This window comes from Bombina bombina, chromosome 5 (assembly GCF_027579735.1).
Source record: "Bombina bombina isolate aBomBom1 chromosome 5, aBomBom1.pri, whole genome shotgun sequence".
In the NCBI taxonomy this organism is placed as follows: domain Eukaryota; kingdom Metazoa; phylum Chordata; class Amphibia; order Anura; family Bombinatoridae; genus Bombina; species Bombina bombina.
Window position 1 is genome coordinate 179,579,608 of NC_069503.1, and position 22,991 is coordinate 179,602,598.

At 40.8% G+C, this 22,991-nt stretch overlaps 1 protein-coding gene across 3 annotated transcripts in view; it reads right to left on the bottom strand.

Moving 5' to 3' along the window:
- The window catches only part of KMT2C (lysine methyltransferase 2C), a 418,185-nt gene that overhangs the window by 160,225 nt on the left and 234,969 nt on the right, over positions 1 to 22,991 (bottom strand). For all 3 annotated transcript variants that reach the window (XM_053713806.1, XM_053713804.1, XM_053713805.1), the window contains one exon: positions 8,979 to 9,117. In XM_053713806.1, coding sequence (XP_053569781.1) covers positions 8,979 to 9,117 — 139 coding nt within the window. The remainder of the gene's footprint in view (positions 1 to 8,978; positions 9,118 to 22,991) is intronic.

Genomic DNA, 22,991 nt, shown 5'->3' on the forward strand with positions numbered 1-22,991 from the left:
AACACTAAGGGCTAGATAGGCAAAAAAAATAATTTATGCTTACCTGATAAATGTATTTCTTTTTTGACATGATGAGTCCACGGATCATCTTAATTACTAATGGGATATTCACCTCCTGGTCAGCAGGAGGAGGCAAAGAGCACCACAGTAGAGCTGTTAAATAGCTCCTCCCTTCCCTCCCACTCCAGTCATTCGACCGAAGTTAGGAAGAGAAAGGAAAAGCCAAGGTGCAGAGGTGTCTGAAGTTTACAATAACCCACAACCTGTCTAAAAGAAGACGGACCGTGGACTCATTGTGTCAAAAAAGAAATACATTTATAAGGTAAGCATACATTTTCTTTTTTAAGACACGATGAGTCCACGGATCATCTTAATTACTAATGGAATTCAATACCCAAGCTAGAGTACACAGATGATACGGGAGGGACAAGACAGGGAACCTAAACGGAAGGCACCACTGCACGAAGAACCTTTCTCCTAAAAACAGCCTCAGCCGAGGCAAAAGTGTCAAATTTGTAAAATTTTGAAAAAGTATGAAGAGAGGACCAAGTTGCAGCCTTGCAAATCTGTTCCATAGAAGTTTCATTTTTAAATGCCCACGGGGAAGCAACAGCCCTCGTGGAATGAGCCGTAACCCTCTCGGGAGGCTGCTGCCCAGTAGTCTCATATGCAAAACGTATGACACTCTTCAGCCAAAAAGAAAGAGAAGTAGCCGTAGCTTTCTGACCCTTACGTTTTCCAGAGAAAATTACAAACAAAGAAGAAGACTGACGAAAGTCTTTAGTCGCCTAAATATTTAAAACTTTAAGGCACTGACCTTTAGGAAGAAATCCTAATTTAGTCCGTAAACTACCTTATCCGAGTGGAAAATAAGGTAAGGAGACTCGTACTGCAAAGCAGAGAGCTCTGATACTCCGCAAGCTGAAGAAATAGCAACAAGAAATAAAACTTTCCAAGATAACAACTTGATATCTAAGGAATGCATAGGCTCAAACGGAGCCCCTTGAAGAACTTTGAGAACTAAGTTAAGATTCCAAGGAGGAGTAACTGGTTTGAACACAGGCCTGATCATAACTAGGGCCTTACAAAAGGATTGTACATCTGGGACATCTGCCAGATGTTTGTGAAATAAAATAGATAGAGCCGAAATTTGACCCTTTAGGGAACTTGAACCTTCTTGGAGAAAAGAAAATTCTAAGAATACTTACTCTATTCCATGAGTAGCCCTTGGATTCACATCAATAGTGATATTTACGCCAAATCTTATGGTAAATCCTCCTTGTTACAGGTTTATGAACCTGAACCATGGTCTCTATGACCGAGTCAAAAAAACCCCCGCTTGGATAAGATTAAGCGTTCAATCTCCAAGCAGAGAAACTAGATATGGGTAAAGGAAGGGCCCCTGAATCAGAAGGTAATCCTCAACGGAAGTCTCCAAGGTGGCAGAGAAGCCATCTCCACCAGATCTGCATACCAAATCCTGCGAGGTCAGGCCAGCGCTATGAGGATCACCGAAGCCCTCTCCTGTTTGATTCGAGCAATTACCCGAAGAAGAAGAACAAACAGAGTTAACAAGTATGCTAGAATGAAGTTCCAAGGAACCGCCAGGGCACCTATCAGTTCCGCCTGGGGGTCCCTGGACCTCGAACCGTATCTCGGGAGTTTGGCATTCTGTCGAGATGCCATGAGATCCAACTCCGACTGACCCCATTTGAGAATCAGGCTGGAGAACACTTCCGGCTGGAGTTTCGACTCCCCCGGATGAAAAGTTGGTCTGTTCAGAAAGTCTGCCTCCTAGTTGTCCACCCCTGGGATATGGATTGCTGACAGGTAGCAAGAAAGGGCCTCCGCCCACTGAATAATCTTGGTTACTTGTCATCGCTAAGAAACTCCTCGTTCCTCCCTGATGATTGATGTAGGCTACTGAAGTTATGTTGTCCGAATGGAACCTGATAAACTAGGCTGAGGCTAACTGAGGCCAGGCCAGAAGAGCTTTGAAGATCGCTCTCAGTTCCAGGATGTTTATAGGAAGAACAGATTCTGAGTCCATGTCCCTGAGCCTTTAGAGAGCCCCAGACAGCTCCCCACCCTAAAAGGCTGGCATCTGTTGTCACAATCACCTAAGACGGTCTGCGAAAGCAGGTTCCCTGGAAAAGATGATCCAGAGACAACCACCATTGAAGAGAATCTCGTCTCCTGCTCCAGAGTTATCTGAGGAGACAAATCTGCATAATCCCCGTTCCATTGCCTGAGCATGCTTAGCTGCAGAGGTCCGAGATGGAACCAAGCAAACAGGATAATATCCATTGCCGCCACCATCAGCCCGATAACCTCCATGCACTGAGCCACTGACGGCCGAAGAGAGGACTGAAGGGCTAGACAAGTATCGATAATCTTTGATTTCCTGACTTCTGTTAGAAAGATCTTCATGGATAGGGAATCTATTATGGTTCCCAAGAAAATTATCCTTGTACTTGGAGTCAAGGAACCTTTTCCCAAATTTATCTTCCACCCGTGAGTTTTTAGGAAGCTAACACCAGGTCGGTATGGGATCTTGCTTGTTGAAAAGATGGCGCCTGAACTAGAATATTGTCCAAATAAGGCACCACCCCAATGCCCTGTGGTCGGAGAACCACCAGGAGAGACCCCAGAATCTTTGTAAATATTAATGGAGCTGTGGCCAGACCGAAAGGCAGAGCCACGAACTGGAAGTGCTTGTCCTGGAAGGCAAACCTTAGGAACTTGTGATGATCCCAGTGAATGGGAACATGTAGATATGCGTCCTTTAAATCCACTGTTGTCATAAATTGACCCTCTTGGATCAATGGGAGAATGGAAAGTATAGTTTCCATCTTGAAGGACGGAACTCTGAGAAATTTGACTAGACTCTTGAGATCTAAAATTAGTCTCAAGGTTCCCTCCTTTTTAGGGGCCACAAACAGATTGGAATAAAAATCCTGACCTTGTTCCTGAACTGGGACGGGAACAATCACTCTCATGATAGAAAGGTCCTTTACACAATGTAAGAACGCCTCATTCTTTATATGGTTTGCAGATAATCTTGAAAGTCTAAACCTGCCTCTGGGAGGAAAACTCTTGAACTCCAATTTGTATCCCTTAGACACTCTCTCTATTGCCCAGGGATCCTGAACCCAGGTTTGAACAAAGAAGGATAGTCCGCCCCCTACCAGATCCGGACCCGGATCGGGGGCATGCCCTTCATGCAGTCTTGGAATCAGCAGCAGGATTCTTGGACTGTTTGACCTTGTTCCAAGACTGGTTGGGTCTCCATGCAGTCTTGGATTGTTCCTGCTTAGAGGAGGAGGAGGAGGAGGAGGAGGAGGAGGAAGAATTTCCCTTGAAATTTCGAAAGGAACAAAAATTATTCTGTCGTCCCTTTTGCTTGTTTCTCTTATCCTGAGGGAGCAGATGACCCTTGCCTCCCGATATATCAGAAATAATTTCCGTCAAATCAGGGCTAAACAAGGTCTTCCCCTTGTAAGGAATCGCTAGAAGCTTAGACTTGGATGACACGTCCACAGACCATGGTTTTAACCATAGGGTTCTGCGGGCAAGGACAGAGAAACCTGCAAGTTTTAGCTGCCAGTTTGATGATTTGAAGAGAAGCGTCTGTAATGAAGGAATTAGCTAGCTTCAGAGCTTTTATCCTGTCTTGGATCTCTTCCAAGGGAGTTTCGGTCATGAGAGACTCCGATAGAGCATCAAACCCGAATGCGCCGCACTCGTGACGGTAGCAATGCACGCAGCATGCTGCAATAGCAGACCCTGGTGAACATAATGGGACGTCACTAACTTCTTATCCATAGGATCTTTGAAAGAACAACGGTCCTCTATGGGAATAGTAGTTCTCTTGGCTAAGGTGGGAAAAGGCCCTTCCACTTTAGGAACAGTCTGCCAAGCCTTCTTGAAGGCATCAGCCATGGGAAACATCTTCCTAAAGATAGGCGAGGGAGAAAAGGGAATACCTGGTCTCTCCCATTCTTTAGTAACGATCTCCGAAGCTCGCTTCGGAACAGGAAATACGTCTGAGTAAGAAGGAGTTTCGAAATATTTGTCCAATTTACTAGACTTTAAAGGGGCCACCACTACTGTGGAATCACAGCCGTCTAAGGTAACTAAAACCTCCCTGAGCAACAGGCGGAGGTGTTCTAGCTTAAACTTAAAGGTTACAACCTCCGAGTCCATCAGAGGCAATGAACTTTCTGAATCTGAAATTTCACATTCAGATGGAATTGCATTACCCTCCTCTTCCGGTTGGAAAAGAACTTCCATGGCATCCGCAACCTCACTTACTGATTGTCTGGCTTTCCTCTTACGTTTGCCTTGCAGCATAGGAAAAAGCAGACAATGCTTCAGAAATTGTAGAGGACATAAGAGAAGATATGTCTTTAAAGGTAACTGCGGGTTCTAAAGTAGGAGTACAGGACACTGCTTGAGCGGGCGTTAGAGTTTGGGACGCTTGGGGAGAAAGCTGCGGCATACCTTCCACCTCGTCGGTAGACTTTTGGGAAGCATCTGCCTTTGAAAAGATTTGTTCATGAAAAATAATTTCTCTACAATCTATAGCCCTCTTAATGCATGAGGGACAGAAAAGGATTGGTGATTCCACATTAGGATCCAAACACATGGAGCAAGTAAAATTTTGCAAGGCTCCTGTGTCCATATTTAGTCACAAAAATGTAAATATGCAATGAAAACTTTAATACACATTTTTTTTTATAAAATAAAAACGTTACTGTTTCTTTAAATTTAAAAGTACAAAAAAAAAAAAGTACAAAACAACGTTCTCAAACAGCTATAGACTAAAAAATAAAGTTACCCCCACACCTCAGCAGCTCTGCTGAGGTGTTTACCTGACTGTAAAAAACGGATCCTTCACTCCCTGTAGGGCAGCGATCCCGATTCGATGGGGAAACTATTCAGCAGCGTTTCCAGTCTAAAAACGCTTGTAAAATCTAAGCCAACATGCGCTTTTAGGCAGAGCAATATCATGCATGTAACTCTGTCTGAACCGTCTCTAGATAGAGGTGCAGTATGAAAGGCGCGCAATCTAGACGATCTGCCCATCGTGGGCGTGGCTAAGCGCAACGACACACTCCTGGCCGTTATAGCTATGGTAAATAACGCCATAGTAATAAAAACTACCATAATTATGCTTTCTCCCAGCCCCAGTGCCTGTAACATGCTGTCTGGTCCTCTCAGACCCTGAGAGTTTATATGTCCCAAGCGCTTATACGTTATATTGTGCAACCATAAGCCTTATGTGAAATGTAATGAAGTGTAGTAAAAGTGCTCATTTTCCTCCAAGTGTCCCAGGAAAAATAAACAAGCACTTACCTCATATGTCTCCCTGACAGCAAAGGCAGTTCAGCAGGTTTGAGTAGTCCTATCCCCCACATAGACCTCTGAAGAAAATGAAATTCCTGATTAATATGCCTCAGGTTTTCAGGGTTAGGGCAGCAAACAAATATGGGAGGCGTAGTGAGAATTATGTCCCACAAGTTCACTTTGCTTTAAAGCCACCAAGGCTCTACTGAAGAGACTGATATGGACTACGGCTACACCCCAGGACAAAGCAGCACAATCTTGCACTACTTTAAAAATAATAAACTCTTGATTGAAGAATCTATACTAACACCTATTTAACAGCTCTGCTGTGGTGCTCTTTGCCTCCTGCTGCTGACCAGGAGGTGAATATCCCATTAGTAATTAAGATGATCCGTGGACTCATTGTGTCTTAAAAAAGAAATAAAGTCTGTAGTTATGTATTGGAAGGATACATTTAATTTTTCTAAGTCTATTGGAAGAGCTGACTCCATGGTAAATTCACATGCATGTACAGGAATGGAAAAAATTACTTTTGAACTCCAGCAGATAACCTCAAGATGGGATCTAGAAAACATTGATCTGAGATCAGTTCTGCCCAAATGACTTTTGAAGTGAAGAAAATAAACCCTAAGCAAAACATTTTGGGAATTTACATCAGCTTTTCGAGTTAATGTGCAGGGATTGAGAGAGTTTACAAGGTTTTCTACCTTTAGACTATAAATATATAGCCTTTCGCCATTTGAATGTGTTTTTTTTTTTAACAAAACCACATAAAACTTCTGTAAGGAAATTAACTTTTCAACATTTGGATCTGAAATTTTGAGGGGAGAAAAAACCAGACTTACTCTACCATCTGTTCTCTTAGAACTGGATATCATGTTTTTGGCATTTATCTTAAAGGTAATGTAAATTTTAATGAATAAGTGCCCGGTTTTTAAAAATACTATTAAAAACAGGGTTACTTTCATTCATTAAACTTTACATTGAAGTGTTTTTTTGAAATACTTCTAAAGTTTAATGAATAAAAGTGCCTCTGTTTGAAATAGTATTTTTAAAAACCGGGCACTAAAACATTAAAATTTACATTCACTTTAAGCAGTTCAGTTGTAGCTTAAGTAAAGAATGACATCACAATGTAAATCGCAGACATAGTGAGTTTGCTCAAGACGTCCATTTGTTAGACTTAAATAACTGAATATATAGCTGAAAGATAAGTTGAAACATGGCATAAACATGCTCTTTATTTTTTTTTGTTCAACGTCCTTTTCTATTATACCTGTAAATGACCCAGTATATGAGGGATTTATTTATTTTTTGTAGCAGGCGTTACGGCAGTATTTGCCCTGGTGTTGACTGAGAAGAACTTAAAGGGACATGAAACCCACATTTTTTCTTTCATGATTTAGAAAGAGAATGCAATTTTAAACATCTTTCTAATTTACTTCTATTATCTAATTTGTTTTATTCTCTTGATATCCTTAGCTGAAAAGCATATCTAGATATGCTCAGTAGCTGCTGATTGGTTGCTGCACATAGAAGCCTCGTGTGATTGGCTCACCCATGTGCATTGCTTTTTCTTTAACTAAGGATATCTAAAAAATGAAGCAAAATAAATAATAGAAGTAAATTGTAATGTTGTTTAAATTTGCATTCTCTATATGAATCATGAAAGAAAGATTTTGGGTTTAGTGGCCCTTTAAGGAATCTCATAAATGGGAAACAAATATTTTTTTCAGAAATATTAAAATAAACAAATTTGGTTGAATATAGTCTCCTAAAACGAGAGTTAAAGAAACACGAAACCCACATTTTTTCTTTCATTATTTAGACAGATCACGCAATTTTAAAACAACTTTCCAATTTACTTATATTATTTAATTTGTTTCCTCCTCTTGTTATCCTTTGCAGAAAGGTTCATCTATGAAACATCAGGGGGAGCAAAGAACCTAGGTTCTAGCTGCTGATTGGTGGCTGCATATATATATATATATATATATATATATACCGATTGTCATTGGCTCACCCATGTGTTCAGTTAGAAACCAGTAGTGCATTGCTGCTCCTTCAAAAAATGATACCAAGAGAATGAAGTAATTTGATAATAGAAGTGAACTGGATAGTTGTTTAAAATTGTATGTTCTAAATCATGAACATTTTTTGGGGGGTTTCACGTCCCTTTAACACCTTGTAATTACAACATTTTTCTGTAGTCTTCCAATAAATTAACTTTTACTGTTACTAGAACTGATTAACTTTTTACTACAATTGTTTTCCAAACTCCATCCACTATTTTCCTTATCTGGAGGAGTTAAAGGGACAGTCAAGTCCAAAAATGATTCAAATAGGGCATGTAGTTTTAAACAACTTTCCAATTTACTTTATCACACATTTTGCTTTGTTCTCTTGATATTCTTAGTTGAAAGCTAAACCTAGGAGGTTCATATGCCAATTTCTTGGACCTTGAAGGCCGCCTCTAATCTAAATGCATTTTGATAGTTTTTCACCACTAGAGGGCGTTAGTTCATGTGTTTCATATAAATAACATTGAGCTCATGCATGTGAATTTACCATGGAGTCAGCTCTGATTGGCTAAAATGCAAGTCTGTCAAAAGAACTGAAATAAGGGGGCAGTCTGCAGAGGCTTAGATATAAAGTAATCACAAAGGTAAAACGTATATAATTATAACTGTGTTGGTTATGCAAAACTGGGGAATTGGTAATTAGGGGATTATCTATCTTTTAAAACAACAACAAATCTGGTGTTGACTGTCCCTTTAATCTGAACTCAAGTATGGAGAAAGCAGGGTTTGCCACTGTGATTGTTGAAAAAAAAATAAAAAAAAAATCTATGTGGTCGGGTTAGGCTTGAGAAGTATTTCATGTACACTCACTTTTCAGGCCTGGAAAACTCACAATTTTCAGACTGTTCTATAAAATGTGTTTCCCTTTAATGTGTTCCGTATGACTTGTTACACCAACTGCAAAGAATCAGGTGTATAGGAAAGTGATCCTCCATGTTTATTTTTTTTATTTGAAATAGTTGGCTTTGCAGATTAAAACCATCACCTGTTCTACAGGACATGCCCATAACATTGGGCTGAGCCCACAAATAAAGCAGACCTGATATGATTATTAAGGGCATCAGAAATTGGAAATAATTATATAACATTTGGCTTTTTTTCAAAGAAACCTGATGAAGTAGATGCTTGACTACTAAATATTTTTGATACATTCTGAAATGACAGATGGCTCAAATGCTCTAGGAATATCAATATCTAGTTTCCCAATCAGACTGAAAATCTTCATCCCCAGCACATCAACCTAGTAACTAATATAATCTCTTATTATTCAGAACAAGAGGAGATGAAATGGACTTAAGTCTTATCCATCCTGTAATGGGCAAAACTATAAATGGCAGAAAAGTAGTAGCTAATTCTGTCCAATGTCAGTTAGAGGCGGAGGTCTTACATAGTTCATAATATCTAGTTCAACTAAGATAATCCCATTCATGTATAAATTTAAAAAAATACAATACTGTAGAAAAAAACTCTACACTCCCCCAATAATAAGAGCTGCATTTATCCATTTTATTTGTTACACAGTTTAATAAAATAAGAACATATTCATACCATGTCCACTAAAGATGGATGCCTTTCCAGCTAGTTCTTCAGTGGTTGCAAAGCCATTCACCAGTTTCTGGCAGGCAACAGGAGGAGGGGTAGGAGGAAGGGATGCTGGAGGTGTTGGCGGGTTACTCAGATTATTCTGCTGTGAAAAGAAACATTTACCAATCTTCTTGTAAGAGATTTTAGAATTGTTCCAATTATGGCAATAGGCCTATATTAATATGACATGCTAAATATACAAAAAAAATCATTATGCTTACCTGATACATTAATTTCTTTCATTGTGGTGAGAGTCCACGATCCATTACTCCTGGGAATTACTCTTTCCTGCCTCTAGCAAGCGGCAGAGAGTCCCAAACCCCAAGAACTCTATAAAACCCCTCTCTCACCTCTCTGACAAACTGGTCTGACGTATAGCCAAGCAAAAAATGTAATAAGAGCAAAATAATAGGAGTAGGGAAAAAATGGGCGCAAACAAAAAATTTACCAACACCAAAAAAATAAACTGGGTGGGGTCTTGTGGACACACCACCGTGAAAGAAATTAATTTATCAGGTAAGCATAAAACATAATTTATGTAAGAACTTACCTGATAAATTCATTTCTTTCATATTAGCAAGAGTCCATGAGCTAGTGACGTATGGGATATACATTCCTACCAGGAGGGGCAAAGTTTCCCAAACCTCAAAATGCCTATAAATACACCCCTCACCACACCCACAAATCAGTTTAACGAATAGTCAAGAAGTGGGGTGATAAGAAAAAAGTGCGAAAGCATAAAAAATAAGGAATTGGAATAATTGTGCTTTATACAAAAAAATCATAACCACCACAAAAAAAGGGTGGGCCTCATGGACTCTTGCTAATATGAAAGCAATGAATTTATCAGGTAAGTTCTTACATAAATTATGTTTTCTTTCATGTAATTAGCAAGAGTCCATGAGCTAGTGACGTATGGGATAATGACTACCCAAGATGTGGATCTTTCCACGCAAGAGTCACTAGAGAGGGAGGGATAAAATAAAGACAGCCAATTCCTGCTGAAAATAATCCACACCCAAAATAAAGTTTAAATGAAAACATAAGCAGAAGATTCAAACTGAAACAGCTGCCTGAAGTACTTTTCTACCAAAAACTGCTTCAGAAGAAGAAAACACATCAAAATGGTAGAATTTAGTAAAAGTATGCAAAGAAGACCAAGTTGCTGCTTTGCAAATCTGATCAACCGAAGCTTCATTCTTAAACGCCCAGGAAGTAGAAGTATAGAGTCTTCCAGACTCTATAATATATCTCTCTAGATACAGATTTACGAGCCTGTAACATAGTATTAATCACAGAGTCAGAGAAAACTCTTTGACCAAGAATCAAGCGTTCAATCTCCATACCTTTAAATTTAAGGATTTGAGATCCTGATGGAAAAAAGGACCTTGCGACAGAAGGTCTGGTCTTAACGGAAGAGTCCACGGTTGGCAAGAGGCCATCCGGACAAGATCCGCATACCAAAACCTGTGAGGCCATGCTGGAGCTACCAGCAGAACAAACGAGCATTCCTTCAGAATCTTGGAGATTACTCTTGGAAGAAGAACTAGAGGCAGAAAGATATAGGCAGGATGATACTTCCAAGGAAGTGATAATGCATCCACTGCCTCCGCCTGAGGATCCCGGGATCTGGACAGATACCTGGGAAGTTTCTTGTTTAGATGAGAAGCCATCAGATCTATTTCTGGAAGTTCCCACATTTGAACAATCTGAAGAAATACCTCTGGGTGAAGAGACCATTCGCCCGGATGCAACGTTTGGCGACTGAGATAATCCGCTTCCCAATTGTCTATACCTGGGATATAAACCGCAGAAACTAGACAGGAGCTGGATTCCGCCCATACCAGAATTCGAGATACTTCTTTCATAGCCAGAGGACTGTGAGTCCCTCCTTGATGATTGATGTATGCCACAGTTGTGACATTGTCTGTCTGAAAACAAATGAACGATTCTCTCTTTAGAAGAGGCCAAGACTGAAGAGCTCTGAAAATTGCACGGAGTTCCAAAATATTGATCGGTAATCTCACCTCCTGAGATTCCCAAACCCCTTGTGCTGTCAGAGACCCCCACACAGCTCCCCAACCTGTAAGACTTGCATCTGTTGAAATTACAGTCCAGGTCGGAAGAACAAAAGAAGCCCCCTGAACTAAACGATGGTGATCTGTCCACCACGTCAGAGAGTGTCGTACAATCGGTTTTAAAGATATTAATTGAGATATCTTTGTGTAATCCCTGCACCATTGGTTCAGCATACAGAGCTGAAGAGGTCGCATGTGAAAACGAGCAAAGGGGATCGCGTCCGATGCAGCAGTCATAAGACCTAGAATTTCCATGCATAAGGCTACCGAAGGGAATGATTGTGACTGAAGGTTTCGACAAGCTGAAATCAATTTTAGACGTCTCTTGTCTGTCAAAGACAGAGTCATGGACACTGAATCTATCTGGAAACCCAAAAAGGTTACCCTTGTCTGAGGAATCAATGAACTTTTTAGTGAATTGATCCTCCAACCATGATTTTGAAGAAACAACAAAAGTCGATTCGTATGAGATTCTGCTAAATGTGAAGACTGAGCAAGTACCAAGATATTGTCCAAATAAGGAAATACCACAATACCCTGTTCTCTGATTACAGATAGAAGGGCACCGAGAACTTTTGTAAAAATTCTTGGAGCTGTTGCTAGTCCAAACGGCAGAGCCACAAACTGGTAATGCTTGTCTAGGAAAGAGAATCTCAGAAACTGATAGTGCGCTGGATGAATCGGAATATGCAGATATGCATCCTGTAAATCTATTGTAGACATATAATGCCCTTGTTGAACAAAAGGCAGGATAGTCCTTACAGTTACCATTTTGAATGTTGGTATCCTTACATAACGATTCAATATTTTTAGATCCAGAACTGGTTTGAAGGAATTCTCCTTCTTTGGTACAATGAAGAGATTCGAATATAACCCCAGCCCCTGTTCCAGAACTGGAACTGGCATAATTACTCCAGCCAACTCTAGATCTGAAACACATTTCAGAAATGCTTGAGCTTTCGCTGGGTTTACTGGGACACGGGAAAGAAAGAATCTCTTTGCAGGAGGTCTTATCTTGAAACCAATTCTGTACCCTTCTGAAATAATGTTCTGAATCCAAAGATTGTGAACAGAATTGATCCAAATTTCTTTGAAAAAACGTAATCTGCCCCCTACCAGCTGAGCTGGAATGAGGGCCGCACCTTCATGTGGACTTAGAAGCTGGCTTTGCTTTTCTAGAAGGCTTGGATTTATTCCAGACTGGAGATGGTTTCCAAACTGAAACTGCTCCTGAGGATGAAGGATCAGGCTTTTGTTCTTTGTTGAAACGAAAGGAACGAAAACGATTATTAGCCCTGTTTTTACCCTTAGATTTTTTATCCTGTGGTAAAAAAGTTCCTTTCCCACCAGTAACAGTTGAGATAATAGAATCCAACTGAGAACCAAATAATTTATTACCCTGGAAAGAAAGGGAAAGAAGAGTCGATTTAGAAGACATATCAGCATTCCAAGTTTTAAGCCATAAAGCTCTTCTAGCTAAAATAGCTAGAGACATAAACCTGACATCAACTCTGATAATATAAAAAATGGCATCACAGATAAAATTATTAGCATGTTGAAGAAGAATAATAATGTTATGAGAATCATGATCTGTTACTTGTTGCGCTAAAGTTTCCAACCAAAAAGTTGAAGCTGCAGCAACATCCGCCAAAGATCTAGCAGGTCTAAGAAGATTACCTGAACACAAATAAGCTTTTCTTAGAAAGGATTCAATTTTCCTGTCTAAAGGATCCTTAAAGGAAGTACCATCTGCCGTAGGAATAGTAGTACGTTTAGCAAGGGTAGAGATAGCCCCATCAACTTTAGGGATTTTGTCCCAAAACTCTAATCTGTCAGACGGCACAGGATACAATTGCTTAAAACGTTTAGGAGTAGTAAATGAATTACCCAATTTATTCCATTCCCTGGAAATTACTTCAGAAATAGCACCAGGAACAGGAAAAACTTCTGGAATAACTACAGGCGATTTAAAGACCTTATCTAAACGTTTAGATTTAGTATCAAGAGGACCAGAATCCTCAATTTCTAATGCAATTAGGACTTCTTTAAGTAAAGAACGAATAAATTCCATTTTAAATAAATATGAAGATTTATCAGCATCAACCTCTGAAACAGAATCCTCTGAACCAGAAGAATCATTAGAATCAGAATGATGATGTTCATTTAAAAATTCATCTGGATAAAGAGAAGTTTTAAAAACATAATTTATGCTTACCTGATAAATTCCTTTCTTCTGTAGTGTGATCAGTCCACGGGTCATCATTACTTCTGGGATATTACTCCTCCCCAACAGGAAGTGCAAGAGGATTCACCCAGCAGAGCTGCATATAGCTCCTCCCCTCTACGTCACTCCCAGTCATTCGACCAAGGACCAACGAGAAAGGAAAAGCCAAGGGTGAAGTGGCGACTGGAGTATAAATTAAAAAATATTTACCTGCCTTAAAAACAGGGCGGGCCGTGGACTGATCACACTACAGAAGAAAGGAATTTATCAGGTAAGCATAAATTATGTTTTCTTCTGTTAAGTGTGATCAGTCCACGGGTCATCATTACTTCTGGGATACCAATACCAAAGCAAAAGTACACGGATGATGGGAGGGATAGGCAGGCTCTTTATACAGAAGGAACCACTGCCTGAAGAACCTTTCTCCCAAAAATAGCCTCCGATGAAGCAAAAGTGTCAAATTTGTAAAATTTGGAAAAAGTATGAAGCGAAGACCAAGTTGCAGCCTTGCAAATCTGTTCAACAGAGGCCTCATTCTTGAAGGCCCAAGTGGAAGCCACAGCTCTAGTAGAATGAGCTGTAATTCTTTCAGGAGGCTGCTGTCCAGCAGTCTCATAAGCTAAACGAATTATGCTACAAAGCCAAAAAGAAAGAGAGGTAGCGGAAGCTTTTTGACCTCTCCTCTGCCCAGAGTAAATGACAAACAGAGAAGACGTTTGTCGAAATTCCTTAGTTGCCTGTAAGTAAAATTTTAGAGCACGGACTACATCCAGGTTGTGCAGTAGACGTTCCTTCTTTGAAGAAGGATTTGGGCATAAAGAAGGAACAACAATCTCTTGATTGATATTCCTGTTAGTAACTACCTTAGGTAAGAACCCAGGTTTAGTACGCAGGACTACCTTATCCGAATGAAAAATCAAATAAGGAGAATCACAATGTAAGGCTGATAATTCAGAGACTCTTCGAGCCGAGGAAATAGCCATTAAAAATAGAACTTTCCAAGATAACAACTTTATATCAATGGATTGAAGGGGTTCAAACGGAATGCCCTGTAAAACATTAAGAACAAGGTTTAAACTCCATGGTGGAGCAACAGTTTTAAACACAGGCTTAATTCTGGCCAAAGCCTGACAAAAAGCCTGGACGTCAGGAACTTCTGACAGACGTTTGTGTAACAGAATGGACAGAGCTGAGATCTGTCCCTTTAATGAACTAGCAGATAAACCCTTTTCTAAACCTTCTTGTAGAAAAGACAATATCCTAGGAATCCTAACCTTACTCCAAGAGTAACATTTGGATTCACACTAATATAGGTATTTACGCCATATCTTATGGTAAATCTTTCTGGTAACAGGTTTCCTAGCCTGTATTAAGGTATCAATAACTGACTCAGAAAATCCACGTCTTGATAAAATCAAGCGTTCAATTTCCAAGCAGTCAGCTTCAGAGAAGTTAGATTTTGATGTTTGAAGGGACCCTGTATCAGAAGGTCCTGTTTCAGAGGTAGAGACCAAGGTGGACAGGATGACATGTCCACCAGGTCTGCATACCAAGTCCTGCGTGGCCACGCAGGTGCTATTAGAATCACTGATGCTCTCTCTTGTTTGATTCTGGCAATCAATCGAGGAAGCAACGGGAAGGGTGGAAACACGTAAGCCATCCTGAAGTCCCAAGGTGCTGTCAGAGCATCTATCAGGACTGCTCCTGGATCCCTGGATCTGGACCTGTAACGAGGAAGCTTGGCGTTCTGTCGAGACGCCATGAGATCTATCTCTGGTTTGCCCCAACGTCAAAGTATTTGGGCAAAGACCTCCGGATGAAGTTCCCACTCCCCCGGATGAAAAGTCTGACGACTTAAGAAATCCGCCTCCCAGTTCTCCACTCCCGGGATGTGGATTGCTGACAGGTGGCAAGAGTGAGACTCTGCCCAGCAAATTATCTTTGATACTTCCATCATAGCTAGGGAGCTTCTTGTCCCTCCCTGATGATTGATGTAAGCTACAGTCGTGATGTTGTCCGACTGAAACCTGATGAACCCCCGAGTTGTCAACTGGGGCCAAGCCAGGAGGGCATTGAGAACTGCTCTCAATTCCAGAATGTTTATTGGCAGGAGACTCTCCTCCTGACTCCATTGTCCCTGAGCCTTCAGAGAATTCCAGACGGCACCCCAACCTAGAAGGCTGGCGTCTGTTGTTACAATTGTCCAGTCTGGTCTGCTGAATGGCATCCCCCTGGACAGATGTGGCCGAGAAAGCCACCATAGAAGAGAATTTCTGGTCTCTTGATCCAGATTCAGAGAAGGGGATAAGTCTGAGTAATCCCCATTCCACTGACTTAGCATGCACAGTTGCAGTGGTCTGAGGTGTAAGCGTGCAAAGGGTACTATGTCCATTGCCGCTACCATTAAGCCGATTACCTCCATGCATTGAGCCACTGACGGGTGTTGAATGGAATGAAGGGTGCGGCAAGCACTTTGAAGTCTTGTTAGCCTGTCCTCTGTCAGGTAAATCTTCATTTCTACAGAATCTATAAGAGTCCCCAGGAAGGGAACTCTTGTGAGTGGAACGAGTGAACTTTTCTTTTCGTTCACCTTCCATCCATGTGACCTTAGAAATGCCAGCACTAACTCTGTATGAGACTTGGCAGTTTGAAAGCTTGAAGCTTGTATCAGAATGTCGTCTAGGTATGGAGCTACCGAGATTCCCCGCGGTCTTAGTACCGCCAGAAGAGCACCCAGAACCTTTGTGAAGATTCTTGGAGCTGTAGCCAATCCGAATGGAAGAGCCACAAACTGGTAATGCCTGTCTAGGAAGGCAAACCTTAGGTACCGATAATGATCTTTGTGAATCGGTATGTGAAGGTAAGCATCCTTTAAATCTACAGTGGTCATGTATTGACCCTCTTGGATCATAGGTAAAATTGTCCGAATAGTCTCCATCTTGAACGATGGAACTCTTAGGAATTTGTTTAGGATCTTTAAGTCCAGGATTGGTCTGAAAGTTCCCTCTTTTTTGGGAACCACAAACAGATTTGATTAAAACCCCTGTCCCTGTTCCGATCGTGGAACTGGATGGATTACTCCCATTAACAAGAGCTCTTGTACGCAGCGTAGAAACGCCTCTTTCTTTGTCTGGATTGTTGACAATCTTGACAGATGAAATCTCTCTCTTGGAGGAGAGTATTTGAAGTCCAGAAGGTATCCCTGAGATATTATCTCTAGCGCCCAGGGATCCTGAACATCTCTTGCCCAAGCCTGGGCGAAGAGAGAAAGTCTGCCCCCCACTAGATCCGATCCCGGATCGGGGGCCCTCAATTCATGCTGTTTTAGGGGCAGCAGCAGGTTTCCTAGTCTGCTTGCCCTTGTTCCAGGACTGGTTAGGTTTCCAGCCTTGTCTGTAGCGAGCAACAGCTCCTTCCTGTTTTGGTGCAGAGGAAGTTGATGCTGCTCCTGCTTTGAAATTACGAAAGGAACGAAAATTAGACTGTCTAGTCTTGGCTTTGGCTTTGTCCTGAGGCAGGGCATGGCCTTTACCTCCTGTAATGTCAGCGATAATCTCTTTCAACCCGGGCCCGAATAAGGTCTGCCCTTTGAAAGGTATATTAAGCAATTTAGACTTAGAAGTAACATCAGCTGACCAGGATTTTAGCCACAGCGCCCTGCGTGCCTGAATGGCGAATCCTGAATTCTTCGCCGTAAGTTTAGTAAGATGTACTACGGCCTCCGAAATGAATGAATTAGCTAGTTTAAGGACTCTAAGCCTGTCCGTAATGTCGTCCAGAGTAGCTGAACCAATGTTCTCTTCCAGAGACTCAATCCAGAATGCCGCTGCAGCCGTGATCGGCGCAATGCATGCAAGGGGTTGCAATATAAAACCTTGTTGAACAAACATTTTCTTAAGGTAACCCTCTAACTTTTTATCCATTGGATCTGAAAAAGCACAGCTATCCTCCACCGGGATAGTGGTACGCTTAGCTAAGGTAGAAACTGCTCCCTCCACCTTAGGGACCGTTTGCCATAAGTCCCTTGTGGTGGCGTCTATTGGAAACATTTTTCTAAATATCGGAGGGGGTGAGAACGGCACACCGGGTCTATCCCACTTCTTAGTAACAATTTCAGTAAGTCTCTTAGGTATAGGAAAAACCTCAGTACTCGTCGGTACCGCAAAATATTTATCCAACCTACACATTTTCTCTGGTATTGCAACTGTGTTACAATCATTCAGAGCCGCTAACACCTCCCCTAGTAATACACGGAGGTTTTCCAGTTTAAATTTAAAATTTGAAATATCTGAATCCAGTCTGTTTGGATCAGAACCGTCACCCACAGAATGAAGTTCTCCGTCCTCATGTTCTGCCACCTGTGACGCAGCGTCTGACATGGCCCTAATATTATCAGCGCACTCTGTTCTCACCCCAGAGTGATCACGCTTACCTCTTAGTTCTGGTAATTTAGCCAAAACCTCAGTCATAACAGTAGCCATATCCTGTAATGTGATTTGTAATGGCCGCCCAGATGTACTCGGCGCTACAATATCACGCACCTCCCTCTGAGCGGGAGATGTAGGTACTGACACGTGAGGCGAGTTAGTCGGCATAACTCTCCCCTCGTTGTTTGGTGAAATTTGTTCAATTTGTACAGATTGACTTTTATTTAAAGTAGCATCAATACAGTTAGTACATAAATTTCTATTGGGCTCCACTTTGGCATTGCAACAAATGACACAGGTATCATCCTCTGAATCAGACATGTTTAACACACTAGCAAATAAACTTGCAACTTGGAAATACAATTCAATTAGAATAATATTAAAATGTACTGTGCCTTTAAGAAGCACAGAAGATCTATGACAGTTGAAAATTAATAAATTGAAACAGTTATAGCTTCAATCCTTGTAAACAACACAACTTTAGCAAAGGTTTAATCCCATTAGCAAAGATAACAAATTCTGAAAGCAGGAAACAAATTACAGAATAAACGTTTTTTATCTCAGTCAAACTATAATTCTCACAGCTCTGCTGAGAGAAATTACCTCCCTCAAAATAAGTTTTGAAGACCCCTGAGCTCTGTAGAGATGAACCGGATCATGCAGGGAATACAATGAGTTGCTGACTGAAATATTTGATGCATAGAAAAAGCGCCAAAAAACGGCCCCTCCCCCTCACACACAGCAGTGAGGGAGAACAGAAACTGTCAGAAAAACAGATTAAGCAACTGCCAAGTGGAAAAATAGTGCCCAAACATTTATTCACACAGTACCTCAGCAAATGAAAACGATTTTACATTCCAGCAAAAACGTTAAACATAATCTCTAGTTATTAAACAGCTTTATGTATTTCTTACAGTGTAATTCTAGTGAAGTACCATTCCCCAGAATACTGAAGTGTAAAGTATACATACATGACATTATATCGGTATGGCAGGATTTTCTCATCAATTCCATTGTCAGAAAATAAAAACTGCTACATACCTCTATGCAGATTCATCTGCCCGCTGTCCCCTGATCTGAAGTTTACCTCACTCCTCAGATGGCCGAGAACAGCAATATGATCTTAACTACTCCGGCTAAAATCATAGCAAAACTCTGGTAGATTCTTCTTCAAACTCTGCCAGAGAGGTAATAACACACTCCGGTGCTATTTTAAAATAACAAACTTTTGATTGAAGATATAAAACTAAGTATAATCACCATAGTCCTCTCACACATCCTATCTAGTCGTTGGGTGCAAGAGAATGACTGGGAGTGACGTAGAGGGGAGGAGCTATATGCAGCTCTGCTGGGTGAATCCTCTTGCACTTCCTGTTGGGGAGGAGTAATATCCCAGAAGTAATGATGACCCGTGGACTGATCACACTTAACAGAAGAAATACTTTTTATGTTTACTAGAAGGAGGAATAACAGACATAGCCTTCTTAATAGATTCAGAAACAAAATCTCTTATGTTATCAGGAACACTCTGAACATTAGATGTTGATGGAACTGCAACAGGTAATGGTATTTTACTAAAGGAAATATTTTCTGCATTAACAAGTTTGTCATGACATTTAATACAAACAACAGCTGGAGGAACAGCTACCAAAAGTTTACAGCAGATACACTTAGCTTTGGTAGTTCCAGCACCAGGCAGCGATTTTCCTGAAGTATCTTCTGGCTCAGATGCAACATGAGACATCTTGCAATATGTAAGAGAAAAAACAACATATAAAGCAAAATTGATCAAATTCCTTAAATGACAGTTTCAGGAATGGGAAAAAATGCCAAAGAACAAGCTTCTAGCAACCAGAAGCAATGAAAAATGAGACTTAAATAATGTGGAGACAAAAGTGACGCACATATTTTTTTAGCGCCAAATAAGACGCCCACATTATTTGGCGCCTAAATGCTTTTGGCGCCAAAAAATGACGCCACATCCGGAACGCCGACATTTTTGGCGCAAAAGAACGTCAAAAATGACGCAACTTTCGGCGACACGTATGACGCCGGAAAAAGAAAAGATTTTTTGCGCCAAAAAAGTCTGCGCCAAGAATGACGCAATAAAATGAAGCATTTTCAGCCCCCGCGAGCCTAACAGCCCACAGGGAAAAAGTCAAATTTTTTAAGGTAAGAAAAAATGATTGATTCAAATGCATCATCCCAAATATGAAACTGACTGTCTGAAAATAAGGAATGTTGAACATCCTGAGTCAAGGCAAATAAATGTTTGAATACATATATTTAGAACTTTATAAAAAAAGCGCCCAACCATAGCTTAGAGTGTCACAGAAAATAAGACTTACTTACACCAGGACACTCATCTACATGTAGTAGAAAGCCAAACCAGTACTGAAACGAAAATCAGCAGAGGTAATGGTATATAGATATAAGAGTATATCGTCGATCTGAAAAGGGAGGTAAGAGATGAATCTCTACGACCGATAACAGAGAACCTATGAAATAGACCCCGTAGAAGGAGATCATTGCATTCAAATAGGCAATACTCTCCTCACATCCCTCTGACATTCACTGCACGCTGAGAGGAAAACCGGGCTCCAACCTGTTGCGGAGCGCATATCAACGTAGAATCTAGCACAAACTTACTTCACCACCTCCATAGGAGGCAAAGTTTGTAAAACTGATTTGTGGGTGTGGTGAGGGGTGTATTTATAGGCATTTTGAGGTTTGGGAAACTTTGCCCCTCCTGGTAGGAATGTATATCCCATACGTCACTAGCTCATGGACTCTTGCTAATTACATGAAAGAAATTATGTTTTCATTCATACAGGTGGTGAGAGTCCACAATCTATTACGTGCAACATTACTGGTAACAAATACCCAAGCTGTGGAGTCCACGAGTAATGAAAAATAAGGGAGGAATAAAAAGAACATATTTTTTTCTCAAAAATCCACAACCCAAGCTGAACTTAAAAAATAAGTTTAGTAGTTCTTAAAAAAGACCCACAGGCAAAAAACATTAAGCTGAACCCACTGCCTTAAGGACTTTTCTACCAAAGGCTGCCTTAGAAGCAGCAGCAAAAACACCAGCATGGTAGAATTTAGTAAAAGTATGCAAAGAAGACCAAGTAGCTGCCTTGCAAACTTGGTTATCTGACACCTCATTCTTAAAAACCCAGGAAGTAGAATTTGATCTGGTAGATTGAGGTTGTTTCACGTCCAAGTAAGCCTAGAAGTTTTACTAAAATCTTTACTAGCATCAACATAATACTTTAAATTTCTGAAGAATTCTTAGCAGAAGATAGCCAAAAGAAACAAAACCTTCTAAGAAAGAAGTTTAATATTCACTTTACGCATAGGCTCTTACGGAGGAGCCTGTAAAACGTTCAATACAAATTGAGATTCCAAGGTGGAGAAATTGGCTTAAATGGACAGTCTGCACCAGAATATTTATTGGTTTTAAAAGATAGATAATACCTTTATTACCCATTCCCTAGTTTTGCATAACCAACAGAGTTATAATAATACACTTTTTACCTCTGTGATTACCTTGTATGTAAGCCTCTGCAAAATGCCCCTTATTCCGGTTCTTTTGACAGACTTGCATTTTAGCCAATCAGTGCTGGCTCCTAGGAACTCCATGTGCGTGAGCACAGTGTTATCTATATGAAACACATGAACTAACATCCTCTAGTAGTGAAAAACTTTCAAAATGCCCTGAGCTAAGAGACGGCCTTCAAGGACTTAGAAATTAGCATATGAACCTTCTAGATTTAGCTTTCAACTAAGAATACCAAAAGAACAAAGCAAAATTGGTGATAGAAGTAGTTGGGAAAATTGTTTAAAATTACATGCCCTATCCGAATAATGAAAGTCTGTTTTGGACTAGACTGTCCCTTTAATACGAACCGAACCAAAGCCTGAACAAAACCTTGGATGTCAGGAAGATTAGCAATCTTCCTATGAAACAAAACTGAAAGAGCAGAAATCTGCCTTTTCAAAGAACTGGCAGATAGGCCCTTACCCAGCCTACCCTGTAAAAACTGCATAATGCTAGGAATTCTGAAAGAATGCCAAGAAAACCCATGGTTTAATCACAGAATCAGAACAACCTCTATGTCAAAGAACTAACCGTTCAATCACCAAGCCATCAAGCTTAGAGATCCGAATGGAAAAACAGGCATTGAGACAAGAGGTCTGGCCCTAAAGACATAAAAGAAATTCTGTCCCAGGGCTATATACATATAGACATCAAATACCCAAAAAGGCTTATATAGTGCCAAAAAAAACCCCCAAAATGTATGCTTACCAGATAAATTCCTCTCTTTCCTGGCAGGGAAATTCCTTTTTAGGAAATACAACACTTGGCTACCAGGAGGAGGAAAAGACACCCCAGCCAAAGGCTTAAATATCCCTCCCACTTCCCCTATCCTCCCAGTCATTCGGCCGAGGGAACAAGGAAAAGTAGGAGAAACATCAGGGTATAAAGGTGCCAGAAGAAATTATAAAAAGGGAGCCGCACAAACAAAAATATCTTATGCGCTGGGTCGTGGACTCTTCCTGCCAGGAAAGAAAGGAATTTATCTGATAAGAATAAATTTTGTTTTCATTCCATAAGGCAGAGAGAGGTCACAACTTCATTCCTTACTGTTGGGAAAACCATACCCAAGCTCCAAAGGACACGGAACAAATAACCGGAGGGAACAAAAAGGAGGTGGACCCTAATCCGAGGGCACCACAGCCTGCAAAACTTTTTTCCCGAAAGCTGCTTCAGCCGAAGCAAACACATCAAACTTGTAAAATATAGAAAAAATATGTAAGGAGAACCAGGTAGCCGCCTTAAAAAACTGATCCATTGAGGCTTTGTTCTTAAAGGCACAGGAAGAAGCTACTGCTCTAGTGGAATAAGCCGTAATCCTGTCAGGAGGAGGTTGTCCCGCTGTCTCATAAGCTAGGCGGATGACACTTCTCAACCAGAAAGACAGGGAAGACGTAGTGGCCTTCTAACCCTACGTTTACCTGCATAGATGACAAACAAAGATGAAGATTGTCTGAACTCCTTAGTAGCCTGAAGATAAAACGTCAAGGCATGAACCACATCTAAATTGTGGAGCAAACCTTCCTTCGCCGAGGAAGGATTGGGACACAAGGAAGGAACAACAATCTCCTGATTAATGTTACGATCTGAAACCACCTTAGGAAGGAAACTAACTTAGTATGTAAAACCGCCTTATCGGCATGAAAA